This window comes from Papaver somniferum, chromosome 7, assembly GCF_003573695.1.
Source record: "Papaver somniferum cultivar HN1 chromosome 7, ASM357369v1, whole genome shotgun sequence".
NCBI lineage: Eukaryota > Viridiplantae > Streptophyta > Magnoliopsida > Ranunculales > Papaveraceae > Papaver > Papaver somniferum.
Genome location: NC_039364.1, coordinates 179,706,618 through 179,716,898, shown reverse-complemented (window position 1 = coordinate 179,716,898; position 10,281 = coordinate 179,706,618). Strand labels below are relative to the sequence as shown.

At 35.0% G+C, this 10,281-nt stretch overlaps 1 protein-coding gene across 8 annotated transcripts; it reads right to left on the bottom strand.

The window, feature by feature from the left end:
* Positions 1–2,653: 2,653 nt before the first annotated feature.
* On the bottom strand, positions 2,654–9,414 carry LOC113299110. Of its 8 annotated transcripts, none has more exons than XM_026548055.1 (4): positions 5,716–9,412; positions 4,598–4,703; positions 4,024–4,192; positions 2,654–3,173 (listed from the first exon to the last, which is right to left on the bottom strand). In XM_026548055.1, exons 1-2 carry the CDS (start codon positions 6,806–6,808, stop codon positions 4,693–4,695), a joined length of 1,104 nt encoding a protein of 367 aa, XP_026403840.1. In that variant the 5' UTR covers positions 6,809–9,412; the 3' UTR covers positions 2,654–3,173; positions 4,024–4,192; positions 4,598–4,692. The 8 variants fall into 8 exon arrangements, with proteins under 8 accessions (XP_026403840.1, XP_026403843.1, XP_026403838.1 ...); XM_026548058.1 differs by having other exon boundaries at positions 6,224–9,401; XM_026548053.1 differs by having other exon boundaries at positions 4,598–9,414.
* Positions 9,415–10,281: the final 867 nt, after the last annotated feature.

Sequence of the window (10,281 nt, the reverse complement as noted above, 5' to 3'; positions counted from 1 at the left end):
TTGTAGAATGAACTCGTGATAGGTGTTCATATTGTAGGAATGGTGATTCATTTTGTCAAATAAACTCGTAGTGATAGTTAATTATGCCAGTTCATATTGTAGAATAAAATTGTAATAGGTTTTCATTATGGTAGTTCATAGTATAGAATGAACTTGTGATAGGTGTTCATATTGTACAATAAACACCTAATAGTATTTCATATGGTAGAATGAACTCGTATAGTAGTTCATCATACTATAGTACTCATTAGATAGATCTCGTCGAGAGCTTTCCGAATATATAAAATTTATTGTTTTTTGACTTTTGGTTCAAAAGATTTTATGTTTTAATTTTCTTTAATTTGTTTTTATGAAGAGAGAAAAAATACAAATAAAATGGTATATCTGACACTAATTAAAAAAATGATGACTTCACTGATGACATTATCCCTCATGGGTAACATGCATCTTAGGACGAAACAATAATTTTTTGGAGCAAGATAAAAATATATTCTTAAAAAGGATCTTAAAACAATTGGACCAAGTCAATAGGACCAAACAAACACATATATTCTAATACTAGGATTATTTGATAATTTCTACTAAAATTATATGGTTTGGAGATGAAACTTTTTTTTTCCTAATGTATTTTGGATTTTTTGCCTAGAGAATGTCTTATGGGGGGTTAGTCAAATGAGAGTATCCAAATCTACTGTTAGTCCATAGAGATTTTCAGAGAGTCCCTTAATGTCTCTTGTTATTGGTTGGAGACTATTTTTAAGTTATTTAAATTTCTCGAAACTCCATGTTATTGGATTAGAATTTCTTAAGAGTCACTCCAACACTCTTGTTATTCTAAGGAGAATCTAAAGTCATTGATTTATTGTTTTCAGAGATTTGGGGCGATTTTTTTAATAAAAATAGGCATGGTAGAAGTCTCTCCCTAAGAGGTGATACTTTGGGAGACTTAGAAATTTGGTAAGAGTAGGACCATTTATTCGTCTCTTTTTTTGTTTGAACTGATGACCAAGGAACATACCATTTGCGTAAAGAATGATGTTTCGATGAACTTCCAGTTGATGAAAGTGAAAAGGAACCAGATTCGTCCACTGATTAAAGAGATCCTAAGACCATCTTTCCCAAAATCAAACTCAGCGGCAAAAACGAGAAGATGCTAACTAATGGCGAGATAGCATAACAAATAAAATATGGGATGAGTGGAATAAAGAACCTGAAAATTCAGGCATATGATAGTAATGAAATTTACTTTGGAAATGAACACATATTTAAATAGGTATTCCTGGTAATTTTATTAAACATTATACCGTGCATAATCAAAAAATTGGAAGATGTCTTGAACTTTTAATTAGTATTATACATTTTTTTGCCTCTACAAATCACAAAAACTCTTTACAAATCCCTTTTTCTTTTGTCTCTATAAGTCGCAAAGACTCTCTAAAGTACTATCAGAAAACTAGGAACTACCGGTTAGTCCAGTTGAGATAAACCCGTTAGTGTGTAGCCCACCCATATTTATTTTTTGCTTCGCTGGTCCAAAAACATGTTTTTGGACCAGATTTTTTACTCGCTCGTCCAACGCATGTGCAAGTGCTACTATGTACTTTTAAAAAATTCCAGAAGTACCACTTCTCTAACAATATACATTAAACACCTTTTAATCGGATTTATTTTAATGCTTTCAGTTCCTTTTCTAACAGGGAGAGCTCTAGCGATGGAGATTGATGAATAAAAATCAGAGAAACTACCTTAATCAGCTATATCTTCCAAAATTTTGGATCTGTTTTTCTTCTCTGCTGGTGTATTTAGGGTTTTCGTTTGAAGATCGTTTTATTGCTATGGAATCAGCTTAATCTCCATCAAATTCATGTATGTTCTATGACAATTAAGTGATGGTCAAGAAGTTAAGCAAGCAAAGAAGAAGATCAAGAAAATTCATATTCATGAAGAAGAAGAAAAGAGATATAAATTCATTAATTTTAGGTTTTGATTTATATTCTTTAATCTTCTTTTTCATTTGGATCTGATGCTCAATATTAGAAGACGAAGGTTGTCTCTTCAAACGACATGGTTTAATACATATGATGTTATAGGGGTTGTTTGGTAACCATTATTATAATTGATTATCAGTCCCTAATCCATTATATAGCTCATAATGGATTATATATGTGTTTGGTAATCATTATAATAATTGATTATTTTAATTTATTTTCAGAAACAGAAAAAAATTGTTTTTAAAAATATTATAATCAATTTTTTTTTCAATAAAATTGAGTTGGATTTTATCTTATTATTTTCTCTAAACTATCAAGAGAGAGCTAAAAAAATAATAAGGGAATAAGAAAAAAATCCTAGATCATTGTTTTTTCCTCCACTTTTTGAGAGCATGTTTTAAAGATAATCAATTATTTGTGAAAATTTATCATAAAAATGATTATAGTAAAATCATTTATCTGTTTATGATTATCTATATTGATAAATAGATAATCATAAATTTTACCAAACAAGACCTATGTTTACTTGGTTTACTTTTATTTTTCTTAAAATCATGATTTTTTTATTATTTTTTTTGTAGATTTTGTATAATCATACGATACATATCAATATGTACCGCGGGATTATATACTTTTCCTTCGATACACTTTTTCCTTCAATATGTAATGTGGGATCATACAATTTTTCCTTCATTATACATTTTCCTCCAGTACATTTTTTTTTTGATAACGGAAAAGTAAAACAGAAAAATTACACTTTGATCATTCTCGGGTGGGACACACCCTGAATGTCAGCTAACAGAAAATTAACTATATCTTCAGGTGGGTTAGTAAACCACACTCCCTCGAGAATTCTTTCAGAAGCTTTCTTCGACAAGGTATCAACAACAAAATTGGACTCTCTATACTGATGGACAAAGACAACATCTTCGAATTTTCCTTTCATATTAGCAATATCTTGAACAAGGCTTTTTAAGTACCACGGTGGAGCAACTTCACCTCTGCAGAGCTGGATAGTATAGGTAGACTCACATTCGACCTCGAGCTTCCTAATCCCCAAGTGAAGAGCGAGTTGAAGGCCATCCCTAGTTTCCCAAACTTCAGCCATCACATTCTGAAAAATGTATTTAGCATAGCCTGCCACAAATGAGCCCGCATCATCCCTAACCACCCCTCCAATTCCTGCAAAAAGAGAATTAGAAGAGGAACCATCTATATTTAACTTGTAATAACCAATCTTAGGGCAATGCCATCTGATCAAAACTTCACGCATGGAATTAGCACTTTCTTCTTTGTGTATCACAGTAAAATAGTATTCTCTAGCATATTTAATGGCCAGAGCAAGAGTCCTCAAAGCCACAAACCTTTCACCTTCGTGTTTGATTCTGTTTCTACTATTCCATATGCTCCATAACACAAAAGGAATAATATAACACCACTTAACACCACTAACAAAAACGTTCAAAGACAACAACTGTTTTAAATAAGTTGACGACATTACATCCAGCTCAATCCTCACACATGTCATGGCAAACAACTTGTTCCATATTGGAGAAACAGAAGAGCAATTGAAAAGCATGTGATAAACAGTTTCAAAGTCACGATGACAAAAAGAACAACCAGGGGAAGAGGTAATACCTTTTCTATAAAGAGACTCATTACGATTTAGTTTATTGTGGCAAAATTTCCACAAAAAGAATTTAATTTTCTGTGGGCATTTGATGCTCCACAAGAACTTCCAGTCCAAATTGGTATTAACATTGCCAACTTTCCTAGAGATTCGAGAATTATAAGCCTCTTTAACACTCACGGTGCCATCTTTCCCATGAATCCAGACCCTAACATCAGTTCTAGCATCACTAATGGGAATAGGAATAAAGTGTATTTTCCTCTTGATCTCATCAGAAACTAGATTATCAACAACCACGAGATCCCATTGTCTCATGCTTGGGTTAATAACATCCTTAACACAAATTCTAGGTAAATTCACATCAACTGAATTAGAAATTACAGTCAAAGGAAGATCACTAACCCAAGAGTCATTCCAGAAGTCGACCTGACTTCCATCTCCAATGCACCACCTAAGGTTGCCCTTAATAATCTCTTTCCTCTGAACAATGCTTCTCCAACTAGCAGTATAACCATTTTTGGTCTTACTAGACCAGAAATCACCTTCTCTGAAATATTTAACCTTCAAAAGGCTAGCCACATCAGAGTCAGTATCCTCACTGATCCTCCAGGCCATTTTTGCAAGCAAAGTTAAATTATTTAGCTCCATATCTCTTAAACCTAGGCCGCCATTAACAATAGTACTACACACAGTTAACCAATTTATGTTATGTATATTCATATAGTCTTTATCACCTCCCCACAGAAAATTTCTCCCGAACTTGTCAATCTTATTAACTAAGCCTTTAGGCAATTTCAACATGGACATCACATGATTAGACACCGGGTCAAGAACAGATTTAATTAGGACAGATCTACCAACTATGTTTATAGATTTTGATTTCCATCCAACCATTCTATTGCTAAGTTTTTCAAGCAAATCATTAAAAGTTTTTCAGTCACTCTCCCATATTTCAAAGGTATGCCTAAATACTTACATGGAGTCTTAGCAACTTGAACTCTTAGCGCCTTAGCCATTCCCATAGTAAAGCTTCTACCCAGATTGCTAGAAGTCAGCAAAGTAGACTTAGCATCACTCACAACCTGACCAGACCAACAATTAAACTTATCAAGAATGTATCTTAGATTGCAGGCATTTTTGTAATTAGCCTTAAGGAAAATAATAATATCATCTGCATAAAGCGAGTGAGTAATCATAGGAGCTCCCTTAGCCACAGTGAAACCCTGCAAGAACTTAGAGTCAATACCATGTTGAATAAGTCTAGACAAAGCTTCCAAACATAAAATAAAAATGTAGGGAGATAAAGGATCTCCTTGGAGGATACCATTATGAGGAGTAAATTCATTGCTAGGAGCACCATTAATTAGGACTTGGAAAGAGACAGAGTTTATGCAAGACATAATCCAGCCTACCACTTTATCATCAAAACCAACACACTTTAGGATTTTAGCTATAAATGGCCAGCTGATCCTATCATAAGCTTTATCGAAATCAATTTTTAGAGTCATCCAGCCCTTAGTACCTTTTTTAGTCTTAAAAGAATGGATAATTTCATTGCAAATTATGGTAGAGTCAAAAATTGACCTACCCTTAATGAAAGCATGCTGGTTCTTAGAGACAATTTTATCCATAAAAAGTCTAATCCTGTTGGTCAGGATTTTAGTTATGATCTTCATAGCATAATTACATAGGCTAATAGGCCCATAGTCTTTGATACTAGTAGAAATATTTTTCTTAGGTATCAAAGCTATAAAAAGGTTCTATTAAGTCTATGATCAAGCATTCCTAGAGACAAAAAGTCCCTAACTAACTTGATAATGCTTGGGCCAACAGTACTCCAGTACTTTTGAAAGAAAATCCACTGAAAACCATCGGGCCCGGGAGCTTTAAGCGAACCTAATTGTCTCATAACAGTTTTTATTTCCATGACCGAAACCTCCCCAGTAATAATATTATTGTTATTTTCAGAAATAATACTAGGAAACAAACTCTCAATTTCAGCATGATCTGAACTAGTAATGGTAGAATTGAAAAGAGAACTAAAATGGTTCACAATTTCCTTTTCAATATCTACATCAGAAGTAAGCCACTTACCAGCATTATCTTTCAACATACAAATGGAGTTCCTTCTCCTTCTAACCAGAGTAGAAGTATGAAATAATTTCGTGTTAAGATCTCCATCTTTAAGCCACTCAACCCTAGACTTCTTCCTCCAGAAAATCTCTTCCAACTTTAGCAAATTTAAATACTCACACAAACAATTAACCATGTGACTTTTAGCTTCATCAATAGGAGAGAAATCAAAAGCATCTTGAGAAAGATTTAAATTCGCAAGAGCAGATTCAATCCTATTATAAAGATTACCAAAAACATTCTTATTCCAATTTTTGGTTTCTTTTTGAAGTCTTTCAACATTCTCAAAATAGCTATGGTTATTATTACTAGTGGGTCTATGCCGGTTCTCCTTAACCACATCAGTATATCTAGTATCACTGGCCCACATGGCCTCAAACCTGAATGGTCTCTGTTTAAAAACCTTTTTAGGTTCAAGGTAAATCAACAAAGTTCTATGGTCCAAATTGAAATAAGATAAGTGATATACCTGGGCATTTTTGAAACTCTTGCACCAATCCTCATTAGACAAAACATGATCCAGCCTTTCCTTGATGTTTGCAAGTCTAGCCCTTTTGTTATTCCAAGTATATCTTGGCCCATTCGCCCCCAAATCAGTCAAACCACATTGATTCATCACATCTTTAAGCTCCTGCAGTTGACTTGCAGAAGGCTCTTTTCCACCAGCTTTTTCATTCCTAGCGCCAATAGTGTTTAAATCTCCCATAACCATATGGCATGCTTGATTAACTTCAACAATGGCACCTATTTCCTCCCAAATACTCTTCCTGGTGACCTTATTAGTACTGCCATAAATTGAGGACAGGATCCATGGACTCTTGAACTTAGCCGTAAAAACTGTATGAATGACCCACCTAGACAGTTTAGTAGCCTCAATATCCACCTCATTCGGATCCCACAACAAATACATGCCCCCTGATAAACCTTCAAGATCAATCACAACGGACTCCATAAAACCCAATTGCCTAACAATACCAGCAGCATGAGTATCAAGCACTCTAGTCTCTAACAAAGCCACAGTAGTTGGCTTATGTCTCTTAATTAACTTCTTCATAACACGAATAAAAGAGGGTCGGGCAACACCCCTGCAATTTCAAACTAATATCTTCATGCACAAATTATCGATACAACCTGAAAAACAAAAAGGCCTTGAAGGTCCTCTAGCGAGTGGCATTTCCATTCTCCTTGCAATTGCTGCCTTGTTCAACTCCAGAATTGGAATGAATTTTGTCTTGAACTGTCGTTGGTAGAAATGATCCGCATCCAAACGAGTATTGAACTGCATCTCGAACTTCCAAAGATCGTTTGGGCTTCTTATTAATGCTGGAGTTTCCATCATTGTAGCCAATTCCGCCACTAGTGTTGTTGTTTCTGGCCACATCTTTGACACGCATTCTAGCTCTTTCCTGTCCTGGTTTGGATACTCCTCCGGATCCATGTAAGTCCAATTTGAACGGGAGAAGCTTAACGAAATCAATACCTGATTGACTCTGTCCAAAAATACATTCCACTCTAGTTGCTCCTAAGCATGCACCACCTCTGGCAATGCCTGATTCATCAACCTTCTCAGATGTGCGATGTCCTCCAGCATTTAAAGCCTTAAGTCCACTTGTGTTATTTGCTTTATCACTAATTCTGTCAAATGACTGGCCTTTGCTTGCAACTCCTCCTGAGCTCTTCGAACAAGAAGGTCTTCCACCTTCCAAGAAACCTCCAATGGTCTTAGAGAGACTTGAAGGTCTTCCACCTTCCAAGAAACCTTCAATGGTTTTAGAGAGACTTGAGAGAGTATTTATTGGAACTGTAAGTGGTCCTCCATCTGATTTTCTGCTTCCATTACTGTCAGTAGAAACTATTTTTCCTTTCCCTTTATTTATAGGTTCACTAACAATAACTTGATTGTCATTTAAGACACCCCCATTACCAGAATTAATTGAATTATAACTCTTTCTATTCGAATTCCTTCCCTGATGTGCATTTAATAAAACATCATTAGACACAGATCCACTAACATTATTCACTTCTCTGATTTGTAAATGCCTCTCCGACTTGTTAACATTCCCACCACTTGTAGCATTAATGATAGGGCTACTGTTACAAATTCTTACATTAATTGCCTCATGTTTGTCATGACCAGTCATGTCCATTGCAGTCTATTCAGCCAAGGAAGCAAATATGTTGTTATTACCTACACTTCGATTACCTTTTTTTTTTGTTACCAATTGCCATTAACTATCTGAGTTACCACCTCTAGCATTCTTCGAACTTCCACTAGTTTCACTTTCCCGATTCACACCTCCTTTGTTACTCTCCTTCGGAGTAGCCTTACTAACACCACCTCCTTTGAACTTGTTCTTCCTCTTATCCACCATCATCCACGGGCCAAAGTTAGCCTCCACATTGACACCTTGGTATGTACCTGAAACAGAAGGAGGATTAACAGTTGCTGGCTGAGCATGAACATTAGTAGGACAATTTTCTTTTTTTATGTGTCATTTTTCCACATTGAAAACAAATCATATTCAAACCCTCATACTCCACTTTTTGAATGATAGATCTTATCCTAACAAGAGGAACTAAAGGCTTATCTGTTGCAAATTCAACACAAACTCTGACATACCTCCCCCTCAATACTTTCTCAGTAGTATTATCAACCTTAATCAGTCTGCCTATTCTAGCTCCAACTTTTTCAAGAACTGATTTATCAAAATATTCAATAGGGAGTTCAGGTAGCCTAGCCCATACAACAGAAGTGTTCACAAAAGCATTAGAAGACTTGAAATTTTGTGTCCATCTTCTCATAGAAAGATGATGACCACCAATAAACCAGGGGCCTTCTAATAAAGCATACTTATAATCATCTGGACAATCAAATTTGAATAAGAAAAAAACCATTACCGAGATCAAGTATTTGAATCTTACCTGTAGGCTTCCACAATTCGTTCACTTTATAAGAAATGAATTTAAAACCTATCGTTTTTCCAACAACTTTACCAATTAAGAAAAAATCCATGGCTGAATTATGCGCATCTGAGTATCGATGTCCAAATTAATTGATGGAATTCCATCCGCAGTACCATCTCCACCAATCACAGAGTCGTTGCTTCCTTCAATTTCCAACTCCTGTAGACCCCATTCTTGAAAATAGTTTTCCCATCTCAATTCAGAATTGATAAAAGCATCCCTGTAAGATGCAGGTTTAGCAGATCTATGTTGATAAGTTCGAATTCCAGGCTGAGAATCTCCACTCCTTCCTGAATCCAGATTATCCATACACATACATCAATACTCTTGTTATTCCTTTCTTCATTCAAACTGTTCGTCTTCTCCAAACACATCTGTGAATCAACCATCAGCTCCTCTTGAACATTAGAAACCCTTGATTCATCAATAACCCGTCTATTTTGAGACCAACCTGGATCAATTGTTTCTTCAATCATGGGTTGATAAGTGTTAATCATCACGACTGATTTTTCGCCCGATTCACGCTCTCTCTCTTAATAAACTGTTTTCCTTACTCGTTTCCAGTTTGATTCTAGAATTTCATTAACTGGTTCCTCCAGTACATATCAATATGTACTATTGGACTATCTACTCTTTTTATTTTTTACTCTTTTTTTTCTTCTTCCGTACATATTTTCTCTGAGCACATACCAATATGTATTGCTGAATCAATATGTACTGTTGAATCATACATTTTTTTTCTTTAGTACATATTTCCCTTCACTACATGTCAATATGTAATGTTGGATCAATATGTACCGTGGGATCATACGCCTTTTTCTTCGGTACATATTTTCTTCAATACATATTAATATGTAGTGATGGATAAATATGTACTGTGGGATCAGATAGTTTTTCCTTTAATACATATTTTCCTTCAGTACATATCAATCTGTACTACAAGATCATACATATCAATATGTATTGTTTCTAGTGAGTAGCAAATATCTTCTTCTTCTTTTCTTCTTCTTCACTGGATCTTGGAGATTTTTTATTTCGATGTCCTAATTTGATTTTAAATTTTCAGTTTTAGGTGATTATTGATAATTGATTTTTATTTCCAGTTGTGTTTTTCGGTTTTCTGATTTGATTTTCAGTGCTTAAGTTTTTGATTTGGATCTGGAAGTAGTTTTTGATTTCTGGTTTTGAAAAACGAAGTAGTTTTTGTGAATGAACAACGTAGATTTGTAAGCATATGTTTCTGTGATGGGCTATTCAAAACTTTTTTGGACCAGCGGTGAAAACATTTTTCCCACTGGACTATATGATAAGCCGGGTCGGGTTTTATGGACCAACCAGCAAAGTTCTCTTCAGAAAATCACTAGAAATCTCTAGATTTTCCAAGAATCTCCGGGAGTCACTCTAAAAAATCTATGAAAGTCTATAGAAATCTCATTTGATTACCCAAAGTGACGTCACATATGAAACATCCACATTCACCATTGGAGAAGCTCTAAAACTAGAGATGTCTTCCAAAATAGCTGTCATATCGTCCTCACATTGGAGGGTTGGAGATGATTTTGG